Below are 13,551 nucleotides of genomic sequence, written 5' to 3' on the forward strand. Positions count from 1 at the left end.
CATCAAAGTCACAAGTATAGACAAACATAATTCGTCCTTACAGAACTGTATCAGCTCAGCCATATTCTTAAGATGTTTTTTGTTGTGAATGGCTCTCTTGAGGTCATTCCACAGCATCTTTATTGGATTAAGGTCTAGGCTCTGACTGGGCCACTACAAAAGTTGGATTTTCTTTTTTTTAAGCTATTCTTTAGTGGACTTATTTCGATGTTTAGGGTCATTGTCCTGCTGCATCACCCAACTTCTACTGATCTTCCACTGGCTAACAGCCCCCCTGACATTATCTTGTAGGATATCTTGAAAAACTTGGGAATGAATTTTTCCCTCGATCCAGGCCCAGAAGCAGCAAAGCAGCCCCAAATCATGATGCACCCTGCACTGTACTTCACCGTTGGGATGATGTTTTCATGTTAGGTTGCGGTGCACTTTTTGCAGCATACGTAATGCTGTGTTCTTCCCAAAAATATTTTAACTTGTTTTCATCAGTTCATCTCTTCGAGATAACTTTGTAACCATTTCCAGCTTTATGCAAAGTAAAATTTCTATAATGTCTTAGAGTCATCTTTGTGTAGTTTGATAAAATACGATTGTGAATTGTGTTTAAAAACAAGTAATTCAATAACAATTGTATTTATAATCCAAGTGAGCAAGCCGAAGGCAACTGTGGCAAGGAACACAAAACTCCATAAGATGTTGATTAATGGAGAAAAATAACCTTGGGAGAAACCAGACTCAATGTGGGGGCCAGTTCCCCTCGGGCTAACATCATGAATATAATGCCAATGTTACTTATGTATAGTTCAAGTCATGATTTAAAATTATTAAACTAAGTAAGTGTTTAAGTAAGTGGGTCAGTGTTTAAACAAAGATTTTGTATGAACAGTTCACATCAGCAGATCTTCTCATGAATAACAAACTCAAAATGAGTGCTTTTTATAAGTCGAAGTAGCTCTAACCCACACCTCCTATTTTATTTAATGAATTGGATGCCAGATCTGTCAAAATGTTAAGACAATAAATGCAGGTGATTCCAAAGGGTTCACATACTTTTTCATGTCACTGAAATAATAGGTCGTTTTTTTATTCTAGGACATTACAATGTTTACAAATGTGCTGCTGCTGAGCATTGGGGCAAGAGTAGTTTAATATCCATGTGATGGCAGAGTGCCATCCATTATTCCCTAGACTGGACACAATCATGTCCATAAAAACTTGCCCAAAGGCTTAATCCTTATCCAAGCAACGGTTACACTGTATGCTTTGAAACCCTCAATGATTATATATCCACATATTAGTGGATTATGTCAGTTTATTGCTCCAGTTAAATTGTTTATTATGTATTAAACCAAACACATGTAAATGAAAATGTTCTCAGGAAGAGTAAAATAACTTTATTGCATTAAGAAACACATGCAGCTTTGTTTAGTACTTGTGAGATTACTGTGCATGTGGAGGCCAGCAGCCTGAAAACAAGCATTACTATTTGCTCCATTATTGAGGAAAATCTTCACTCCCTTTTGAGGATACAGAAAACAGATAAGGCAGCAGACAACAACAGAACAGGAAATAATTCAAAACAGATCTGTGTTTGATACGATCTGTTTTGGCAGAGGCTGATCTATTGATAAGGATGTGAGAAGTGTTATCTTGTTTTGCTGGTCCTCATTTGTCATCTCATTTAGCATTCAAATTACACAGCAGTATCATAGAAAATCAACACACCCATCAACACCCTTGTCTACAATAGCAATGGCAATTGCAAAAGATTTCTGCATATTAAATAGATTTTAATTATAATGATTGAATAATTTAATTGATTAAATACATTACAATGGTATGAACTGTTGATTCGAACGAATACGCTGAAAACTGACAAACAAAATACTCTTTAAATCAGCACCAACATTATGTGAATGGTGTTAACAAAAAACATGACCAATCAATTAAAATTTTGTTTTATGCAACAGGGCAAAAATTACTGAATTGAAACAGGTTAAAACAACTTCCACATTTAATGAAATATCTCAATATTTGATCATTTACAAGAAAGCGTTTTGTAAAAACAGCAAAGTGCAGCAGAAAAAAAATGATAATTATCTAATTAATAAAACAAAATGCACAACTTTACAGCCTTTTTTACATACATTTTTACATCATTACAATCTGTCAAACTGTTGACCTCAGATAAATCGTGACATATTATATTCCACAATGAAACTGGAATTTAAATTGGGTTTCTTCCATTTTTAATGTTCAAGAGTCAGGTAAGTGGAGGAAAAGAGGGGGAATGGGATCTGCACATGACACATGCCAGACTTCAAATACATCTTACATGTCACAAGCATGTGCAGAACACATTGCACAATGACTCTGACTCCTTCAACATTTAAATTGGAGAACACATTTAATTCCTTTCTGTCCGTTCTAATTAAAGCTCAATCTTTTCTTCTCCCTTTGACAGTTCGATTATGATGCTGAATGCCCCTGCCCATGACATCTGTGTCACTTTAGATGAGCACACTTCTCCACGTGGTGTCCCAGGGACCTTTTGCTCTTCAGGCCTGGCTAAAAGAGATCCAATTTCCTCTCCGTCCAACTTTGGAATCTTTGAACCGTAGATCCTAGAAGCTGCTCGCAACAATACAACAGAAAACAGCTCATACAGAAACTCACTTTCTCTGTTTTGTCAGTTAATTTGACCTACATCTGCATCCAATGGTCTTCTGGATTAATTAGCTGTTTTTCAGTTGAATGAATATAGCACAGGCAGCAGTGCAAACCTCCAACAATTCAGACAGAGTAACACAAAAGAAAATATATACAGAGACATGGACAACATCTCCCATTGACATTTCTAATGAACATGGGATATGAAAAACTTGAGTTTGCAAAGCAATAACAATGAAGATGTGGTTTGGTTTATCATCGGGACACATCTTTTTTGTGGGTTTACGAAATATTATCCCACATATTTGTGTCCATCTTGTCAATAAATCGAATTTCATTCATAAGGCTCTCTATTAAATCTATTCATAATAACAACAAAGATATGTTACATTCACATGCTATAAAATGCATATCCTGGAAATTATTATTTCAGTTCTTAATGTTCACAATGTTTCATACTGTGGCTTTTCTTCAAGCAACCTGAAGGTATAATGAGATAAAACTGACAAAGGGGACTTATAACTGAAAAAAAGGCATTATGTAATGCTGTAGAGTTCAAAATCAGTGCCAAGAAATTTTGACTTTTTCTTATCAGGACTGGGTTTAGTATAGGTTAGTGGTCACATTTTCCACTTTCATGAAAAAGTATATCTGATACATATTTTTTCTCTTGAAATCGAAGTCTTTCTCTTACACCAAGATAATATGGACACCTTTGGCAATACAGTCCTCTTTATAAAAATATCACATTTGAGTTTGCCATAGAGGTGACCTACTTCTTCCATTCATCCAAGACACAAAATGTGTTCTTGGTGTTTCTGCCATTAACGCTGGGATATTCAAAGCACTGGAAACATGCTGGCTGTGTTTTCATGCGATGATACTGTGGTGAAAGCACTGCGCTATGAGTGACCATCTAAGAACATCGCCATAGGCTTTAAGAAGTATTTACATAACACTATTATATAATCAGAGCCTAATGCTATGAAAGTGTTCACAAAAAGCTATGACTTGCATTTAATTTAAAATGAATTGGAGTTTCTTAAACCATCAAATATAACTGCTCCAGTGAATTTTGTTGGCTAATATAAAATTTGTTATCAAAAGAGAGCATTCAAAAATGACTTTCACTGAGATACAGTACAGTGTGTCATGCCCCATTATAGAGATTGCTGAAGTCTTATTTGTGCCGCATGTCAATGTCACGCTCCAATGGCAGAAAGCCTTGTCCTCTTCAACATAAAGAAAAAAATACTGAATTATCTTTTGAGAGGGACTGAACAAATCACATGATTCATCTCTGCATGTGTACAGACCCTATTTCTGAGAGGAGATCTTGGAGTGTGTCACACCACGGTGGTCTCAGTCTGCTGGAAAGACTGGGCTCTGGAGTTCCTGTGGAGTTGGGCCATGTTGTCTGTGCCGTTCCTGGATATGGATGAACTATGCAGACGGCAGTCTCGGCCGATGTATCGTTTCAGGCGCAAACTCCGCCACTTTCTCTTGAGTTCACTCTGGACCTGCGTAGGAGTCAAACAGAAAACCTGTCAGTATAGTCTTTAGCATTAGCATAGCCACACACATGGGAAGTAGTGGTATAAGGTATGCAATTTAAAGTCAACATTACATCTAAATTTACCCAATTTACTTAATACACACACTAAAAAATTGTCAGGTAACTTAAATGTTCTTCATGTTGTAACGTCTAAATTAACTTTTTTTTTTTTGTAAAAAATATTATCCTAAATAACTATATCAACCAAACTGCATTAGATTACACCAACAAAATACATTTTATGGGTCAGATCAATTATAAATAGAATCTTAAGGTAACAATTGCATTTTACCACTTTTTATTTTATTTAAATTTTTTACTTGTTCTGCCTCTAAAATGACTTTGTTTTTGGCTGATGTCACCAAGCCATCTTATTTTTTCAACCCCTCTCCTTCAATCACATGTCATCTAACTTTTCACTTTCCAATCAACATTTCACAATCCAAACGAAATCCTCTGTTGATAATGTTTTTCTTTTTTTTCTGGTGGAATATCCTGTTTCACTGGAATACATCATATTTAAGTAGTAAAATGTGTTGTAAATGCAGTTTAATGTTGACTTTTACTAAGAAGACCCAATGTGTCATACAGTCATTTGAATGGTTTGCATTTGAAGTTTTAGTAAAGGTAGTTGTCATCTGTACAACTGTGAAATGTGCCATCGGTAGGATTAAAGACTGACCTCAGTATTCAAAAAACAGTATAGAATTGCAACTACGAAGCCCTGTGTGAGCACAGAGATTAAGATATTAGTGTCATAAAACAATCGCACAAATGCAACATATAAGTGTAAGTATGTACTGTACGTATAATAACAAGTGATTCTTGAACACTCATAATTATCACCTGAAAAGATCCCAAGGCTAGGTTAAAGAATATTTTGTAGTTTTCCATTTCTTCATTTTCGTCTATGATGTAAGCGAAAACAACATAGTGTACTCCTAAGAGAGGGATCAACAGAAGTGTTGACTTGGCCAATCTCCTGCAAATAGAGAGAGAGAGAGAGAGAGAGAGAGAGAGAGAGAGAGATGTTACAGGATTTGGTCAGAATGATTGAGAAATAGAGAAATCCCTACAGTTGTGATAGCATGGCCATTTTTGTCAAAGTGGACAAAGTGTATTTCCAAGCACACCTTAGAGCGCTTCAAACTGCGATCTTAACTTTAGCTGAAAACAAAGGAGCACAAAGCAAACAGCACATCTGGGAAAGCCATCAAACACAGCACAGCCTCTCATGTATTAGCGACATGGCACTCAGAAGAATGAAAACTCAAGATTGCTACAAATCGGTGCATAAATATTTCACCACCCTTGCAATACAAACACATTTAGCATATAGACAATAGAAGACTTTGCAGTCATCCATTTCAATCCAGTTTTCTGAGATCTATGACCTGGGTGACATATACTGTAAGAGGAACCATGAATGCTGACATCACGTTTAAAATCCTAATGTCATCCTCTCTTCTGTGGAACACAAAAGGAGATGTTAGGCATAGTTTTAGCCTCAGTCACCATTCACTTTAATTGTATGGAAAAATATACAATAAAAGTAAATGTTGACTAAGGCTAACAATCTGCAAAACATCAACTTTTGTGCTTTAAGTCATAAAGGTTTGGAACCACATGGGGTTAAGTAAATGACAGAATTGTAATTTTTGGCTGAACTATCCTTTTAACTTGTTTAAAGAACTGTATACAAGCAATGTCACACTCACAACCGTGTATATGTACACAATCGTGCTGCAGTATTCTGAATATCAATAGTGAACATCAATATCTTCAACAGCAGTCTTGCTCATTTGATATTGCTTATTTTTTATTATGCAATACCTGTACTGAGATTGATCATTTCCACCAACGTCAGGACACCTCAGTTTCTGCACCAGGATTCGAATGATACTGATGAACAGAATGAAGTTTAACTAAAGAACACAGACATAAAGTATTAGGTGGAAAAAGAAAGGGAAAAATATAGCAATAGTTTATATAAATGTATTCTATCCTGTACTTTTATATAATTCCTTTTATATGATGACATTATCCAGACAGTTTGAAAAGCATTTGTAACATTTTAGTAGAATCATTTCACAGGATATCTGACAATAAGAAATTCTCTGAATATTTTGTAAGATTTGTACCAAATTACAGGATTTGTGCACACGCTGTAATATGTGAAAATATGCAGTTGCAGAATGTTTCAGATCTGTAGGTCCTACAGAATAGGTACCAAAATGTTTAAGCTCCAAAATCCACATAAACTCAGCATAAAAGTAATCCATAAGAATCCAGTGATTAAATCCATATCTTCAGGAGCGATATTATCATCCTTTTGTACCATAAATTCTCCTCCCAGCCCAGTAGGTGGTGATATGCATGAAGAATACAAATCACCAAAAACAGAAGAAGAAGAATGTGACTGTGAAAGAGGAGGATTGATAGTAAAAAATGTCCTAAATATTTATCTGTTTCTCACACTTATCATTTCACTTTTAAAGACATGGATTTAACCACTGGAGTCATATGGATTACTTTTATGCTCCCTTTATGTCCTTTTGGAGCTTGAAAGTGCTGGTTACCATTCACTTGCATTGTAAAGACCTACAGACCAATAATATTCTAATAAAAATCATTGTATGTGTTCAGCAGAAGAAAGTCATACACATCTGGGATGGCATTGGTGAGTAAATGATGAGAGAATTTTCATTTTTGGGTGAACTATTTCTTTTTTATTTATTTTGACCTGATCTGACCTTTAAAAATGATTTCCATTTGTGCAACCCACTGTATTTAGGTTTTATCAGTAATGTTAAATAATCTTTGACTTTAAATTATACCACATAAAGGTTTTTAGATAGCGCAGGTGGGATGGAAATACATGTTTGGTGTGAACGGCCCCTAATGATCTAATTCTACTTTATCTAATCTATAAAATTACTTTAATTGTTGTAACGTAAAGTAGTTAGATCGATTTAATCAACATAATTTATATTTTAAATTATATTTTTGGCGAATAAAACCAGTTAATGTAGGTTTTACCATATTAAGCAAATTATTTTTAGGTTTTCTGAGGAAAATGTTTTCAGTGTGCTCTGTAATAGGGTTTTCCAAACACATTGATTACCAAAGCAACAATGTTTTCCAGCATGAAAACGCTTGATTACATTCCATATTATATTGGCATTCCAATGCTCATGAAAGCACATGAAAGACAACATTTTGATCAGGATGCATTCAGGCAAAGCTGTCAAACACAGCCATCAAGCTGTCCACAGGCATTTGCTTTCTCGCAGGTGAAGCTTTATAAAGTGGAAATGGCACATCGGATTCAGGAGAGAGAGCCAGTACAACTCCTTTCCCACATGTGCTGACAGAAGCGCTGTGACAGCGTGTTTGCTCGCTCTTCTTGACAAGCCTGCGCTCACGTCTCATCCAGGACATGGAAACTACTGTATCTATGAGACTCAGCACATCCCCTCATCTGCTTGGCTAGCACAATTCCCCCCACCAGACATAATGTATATAGTAAAAAGTTGCTCTAATTGTTTACATGGTTATACTCACAATGATAGATGCCATAATTGGCCACTTGATCACCCGCCAGGGAATTGGGACCTCATTTCTCTCCCAGCATCTATTACAAGGAGACATCAAAGAGTTACATGGGCAACATGGGCAGTCACCCAGGGTGACATCTTGCGGGGGATGGCACAAGAATCACCACCACCCCCTGGTCAACAGCTTTGGGGGCATGTTGAAGCAGGTTTTGCCCAGGGCGCCAAACAAGCTAGAACCGCTACTGCCTGTAATTTTAGTTAGTCTGATTATGCTGTGCGAAACTACTTACCCTGTGTCCTCCAGGTAAATCCTACAAATGATCCATGGAATCACAAATACGGTGGGGAATCCTAAGGGAAGAAGACTGAATGATCAGATGTCAGGAGATTCAGTGGAGACATTTCCTTATACATGATCGATATATATACATATATACAGGGTTGGGAGGGTTACGTTTAAAAAGTAGTCCACTACTGATTACAGAATACATGCTGTAAAACTGTATTCGTAACGTATTTCATTAAATTACTTAAGGTCAGATAAGTATTCTATATACTTTGGATTGCTTCATCTGCACTAGCAGATTTTTTCACTTGTTTTGACTGTAAACAAGTAAAAAATTAAGAAAATACACTTCATTGTAAAAATACTTTCACTGAAAAAAATATCTTATGCAGTTTTGCTACTCAAGTAAGTTTATCTAGTTTTTAGGATTTTAGATATTTTTATAGGAAAACAGATTGTGCAGTACATCTTTGCCCTAATATAAAAGGTCTTAATAGAGAAAAAAGTTATGCTCTAACAGGAATTTGCTTAATTCATTATATAATGGCAAGAAATAGCATTTTAGCTTAGCTTAAAGCTAAATGTTCAGATGACAATTTACACAAGGTTAACTCTTTTTGCTGCACCAAACTCCAAAACCCCATAGAGTGTCCATGGCTACATCCTTTTCTGATCGTATGTGGATTCTGTTCATAGAATAAGGCAGAAAATATATTATCTGTAGCATTATATATGATGTTAAAGGCTACATTGGTTAGTATTTCTTTTAAAATACCCTAAAAAACATTGACAAGGTATGTAATGGTGTATTTATTGGATTTATGTTTCATCTGTCAAAGCGTTTCTAACTGTTTTTTGTTACTATTATATTAAGCTCCCAATCGACAGTTCCTCGGTGATGTCATGTCCACTTTTTCACTCACAACAGTGTGAATGTGCTCGTGTTAATGAAACAAATCATAAGAAAGTGTTTCACTGCAGTTCAAAAGCTCCTCGGATTGCATCATTTATATGAATAAATGTTTTCCAACTTGAGTAGACTAAATATTAAATGAAACAAATTTTAATAAAAGGCAAAGTAATCTCTTCATTAATCAGCTGCTTCCTCCACTCTGGTGATGATTCATCCGGAATCCTACCACCTCTCCATCTCCACCTTAATATTTCATAATGCCTATACCAATATTTAGAAAATTGCCTTTCCTTTTCCTTTCTCTAGTCAGTTTATCCAAGTGGATCTATGAGCTCAAACCCAGTCTCGTTCTTGAGTCCCTCCATCATGGGCAGCACTCAAAATCTGTTTACCCTAATGCATTCCAAGACTATATGAACTAGTGAACATGTGAAATGTTATTTGAGTGTATTTAGGATAAATAAAGTAACAGTTATGAAATTAGCCGTACAAGATCACACATGAAGTCGGCATGATGGTTCTTGTCAGGCATGTTTGCAGTGGTTTCAATGTGTTTACCTTTCCACCTTGTGCGATTGGTAGGGCATTGCACCATCTACATTGGAGACTAGCAGGGCTGGACTGGGAAGAGAAATTGGCCCGTGATTTCACATGGCAACTGGCCCGAAAATTGTTGAGCATGGAGGGGGGGGCATTTTATCATATCTTGGTCCATTCGGCATGTTTTTCGGCTGACCCATCGGCCCACTCGGTTCTCCCGATGGCAACTCCGCCCCTGAACAGCCCCAAAGAGACTCGGACCACCGGGAAAATGCCCGGTATGCCAGATAACCAGTCCAGCCCTGGAGACTAGGGTTCAAAGAAGGCAGTAACCACATTTCAATAATTAATGATGAGCATGTTTCATTCTAACATTACTTTTTTACTCCACTGATGGTTAAGGTAAGCTTTGGGTTTGGGGATAAAATCTATAAATATATGCTTTTCTCTTTATTGTATACATCCTGTAAAGCTGAAAACAACTTGCTTCACTATTAGCTTTTGGCGACCTCTTCTGGACATAAATGGAGCTCACACGTGCCCACGTGCCGCGTTGGTAACCGGGGGGCAGTGTTTAGAAATTTCGTTCGACGTATACCAATTTTGCCGAAAGAAAAGTCGGTCTACTCTTTCTGATTTCACTGTGAGATCAGGCTGTAGCAAGATAAAGACTCATGGTGACGGACGTAAGACAGACAGACAGACAGACAGACAGACAGACAGACAGACAGATAGATAGATAGATAGATAGATCTTTTTTATTTTAATCCACAGTGATAAACTGTGGGTTAATTGTTGAAATGTATGTAATGTCAACAGCATTTCTTCCAGGACACCTGCTGGAAGATTAATTCGTTTGTTTCCTCTGAGGAGGTAGGACACTCTCTCTAGACAAAATCAGAGCATGAGAGGAAATGCTGGTAAACAGAAAGAGATTAAAGGGTCTGTGTTTGTCATTACTGTCATGATGAAAAAGAAGCTAAATGAGGTGTTGATAAGATGAGTCTAGCAAGCCATGCCCCCTTCTGTCCTTTAAGAATGAATGAGCTTCCCCTTCCCTGGAAACTCAAGACTCTGGGGAGACAACAAACTACAAAGACATTCTAATACATAATGTACTACAAACAGAGCAAGGCATGATGGCATGCCACATTCTTCCCTACATGTTGTTTTCCCCGTAAATGGCGAGTGAGATGTTTCAGAAGTGTTTGAATGAATTAAGAGAGAGGCAGTCAGTGCTACACCGAAAGAAGTGTGTGTGCTGAAATTATTATTGATGCATGCATGTGTTCATGTCTAACAGGATGAAAGCTAAAGCATCAAATGCAGTGGGTGGTGGATAGCCACTGCATTTGGATACTTTACTAATACCTTTGTAGTTTTCTAAAATACTACATTTCACAAATGCTTGCATATGTGAAAAAGACATGAATGTCATTCTGAAAAGTCTTACAGACCCTATATTAAGTCACAAAATGTGTTTGCTTCGAAGCTATCTGTATGCTAGTGTACTCCTAAATGTTGACAAATTTCACTTTAGCTGATATACACATTTAAAATATTTTTCTTCAGAGAAAACACACCGAAAATATTGATGACTCATGTTGCACTACACCGATTTTTGTCCAATCAAATGCTCTCTAAAAAGAGAATGGCCCAAATCATGGCTCATGGCTGTGATGTAACTAAAGCCTATTGGCTATTTAAAAAAAATATTTAGTCAATAATTTTACTTGTGCTAACATATAATTTAATTAGTTTTATTCATGATAACATTTATTATTTCACATGACTAATTCAACATAACTACAATAGGGTTCACCAACAAAAGTAATTATTAAAGGAATATCCTGGGTTCAAAACTAGTTAAGCTGAATAAACAGCATTTTTGGCATAATATTGATTATCACAAAAAAATTATTTTGACTTGTCCCTACTTTTCTTAAAATAAAAAAGTAGTGAGGCCATTAAAATTGAAGTGAATGGGAGACAATTTGTAAACATTAAAATATTCACTGTTTCAAAAAGTATAGCCACAAGACATAAACAATATACATGTATCATGATTTCAGTGTGATCGCTTACTAACTGATTCTGTGTAAAGTCATAGCCGATTTTACAGCTTTGTTGCCATGACGATGTAATGTCAACAAACCCTAAAACTACTACAAAAATTACAATTTAAACAACTTTACAGCTCAAATAATACAGAGATTTAACAGAGGAATTAATGTTAGTGCTTATATAAAAGTATAAGATTCTATTTTCTATTTTTAAAGAAAAGGGATGAGTCGAAATAATTTGTGGTAATCAGCATTATGCCACAAATGGTGTCAATTGAGCTACACTTGTATTGATCTATACCTTAAAGGAATATTCTGGGTTCAAGTAAATACATTGCACTGTGTTCCTCTTGGTCTTGGCCCCATTGTCTTCACTTTACGAGCTTAAAGCTACATTTACATATTAATTTGGCAGACACTTTTATCCAAAGCGGCTTACAAAAGAGGAATCAAAAACACATGATGCATATAAGATGGTAATAAAATGGTTAATAATGAAGGGATGACTTTTAATTAAACAGCAAAATGCCTTTTGGTCAACAGACATCCTGGTTGTCATTTTTATTATCTTTTTCTGTCATTGTGATCTGCCCTTAAAACAACATTTTCAGTTTTTTTTTTACCCATCAAAAACATAATTCAAATTTGTTAGTGAAAACTATTTTAAACATTTATATTTATTATCTGTATGTTATGAAGAATTGCTTAAATATTTGTTACCTAGAAGTAACATTGTGCAACAATGTAATGGATATAGCTCCTCTGTGCAGTGATGTCAAATGCAGCCACTTTTTATATATTATTTTATTTTGTAGATTGTTTAGAACTTTTTATGTATTTACAGGACTTAATATTTCATTTAAATTTAGAGAAAATGTTACCTATGAGAGAATTCTATTCATATACTGTAGCAGATGGGGTCTATTACACAAATATTTTGTTTAACAGCATTGCTCATCTTATTATTCAGTTATTAGTCTGACATCCACAAAAGTATAGTCATTCATTTTCACTTCAAAAATGTAAATAAATCCTTTGATTTGTTTCTTTCCAAAGTTGCCCACAAGAAACATACGTTAAATTATTACTATTATTATTCTTTGTAATGTTCATAAGCTCCATATTATGCTAGAAAAGTGAATCAAACATTTAAACATTTAAACAATGATTACATAAAGCGTGCAATAGTGGGTTAAGGTAACAATGGCATGTTAGCACATTTTACAGTGAATGTCCCACTCAAACTTTTTGTTTCAATATGAAATATATCATTAAAGGATAAAAAAAAAAACTGCACTGATTCATTTCATGGGGTAGAAGACATTGAGAGAGAGAAAATAAATAACAAAAGCAAATGAAAAACAGGAAACAGCTGAAAATTATGGTTGCAGGCAGGTTCAAAATTCATCTGAGGACAGTGTGAGAGGGCTCAGCCCATACCGGTTTTAACTAGAGGTCTCAAATGAATGCTTACCCCAACCAATGAGAAGATAAATGATGAAGTGTCTATTCTCAGAGAAGACCATCAGCAAGGTGTGAAGGTACAGCCCTTCCACCAACAACCAGTAGAAGTTTGCCATGATGAAGTAATTGAAGACGATCAGGCTGGCCTTGCAACCAATCTAAACATAGGATTAAAGAAGTACTATGTCCATTTACTGCATATCTCTGAAACACCTTGGACTGCAGTTCTGTTGTGACAAGCAAATGGCTATGTTTGGGTTTCAGGTTAGGTAAAAATAATCACTTTATGAAATGGATTAAGCATACAATGTGTTTAGATGACACTATGCATGCTTTAAGAAAGTGGCTTAGCTCAGTTCAGCCCCTTGAAGGAGAAGTGTGTAATTTTTTCGATGTTAGAGTAATTTCTCCAGTCCCAGTGTAATGCGTAGAGACATTCGTAGGTTGATTTGCTGAAAATTGTAAACACTGACTCTCTGGTGCTTTCAAACATTGCTTTGTTTTTT

At 35.7% G+C, this 13,551-nt stretch overlaps 1 protein-coding gene across 2 annotated transcripts in view; it reads right to left on the reverse strand.

Annotated features, from left to right (window-relative positions):
* Positions 1-1,380: 1,380 nt before the first annotated feature.
* LOC127634684 (vasoactive intestinal polypeptide receptor 2-like) overlaps positions 1,381-13,551 on the reverse strand; it is a 49,804-nt gene continuing 37,633 nt past the window's right edge. For both annotated transcript variants that reach the window (XM_052114331.1, XM_052114329.1), the window contains 7 exons: positions 13,056-13,203; positions 8,070-8,130; positions 7,787-7,856; positions 6,056-6,147; positions 5,069-5,204; positions 4,905-4,946; positions 1,381-4,187 (listed from right to left, as the gene is read on the reverse strand). In XM_052114331.1, the coding sequence (XP_051970291.1) occupies positions 4,014-4,187; positions 4,905-4,946; positions 5,069-5,204; positions 6,056-6,147; positions 7,787-7,856; positions 8,070-8,130; positions 13,056-13,203 (723 nt within the window). In that variant the 3' untranslated portion in view covers positions 1,381-4,013. The remainder of the gene's footprint in view (positions 4,188-4,904; positions 4,947-5,068; positions 5,205-6,055; positions 6,148-7,786; positions 7,857-8,069; positions 8,131-13,055; positions 13,204-13,551) is intronic.

The sequence above is a fragment of the Xyrauchen texanus genome, chromosome 41 (assembly GCF_025860055.1).
Source record: "Xyrauchen texanus isolate HMW12.3.18 chromosome 41, RBS_HiC_50CHRs, whole genome shotgun sequence".
NCBI lineage: Eukaryota > Metazoa > Chordata > Actinopteri > Cypriniformes > Catostomidae > Xyrauchen > Xyrauchen texanus.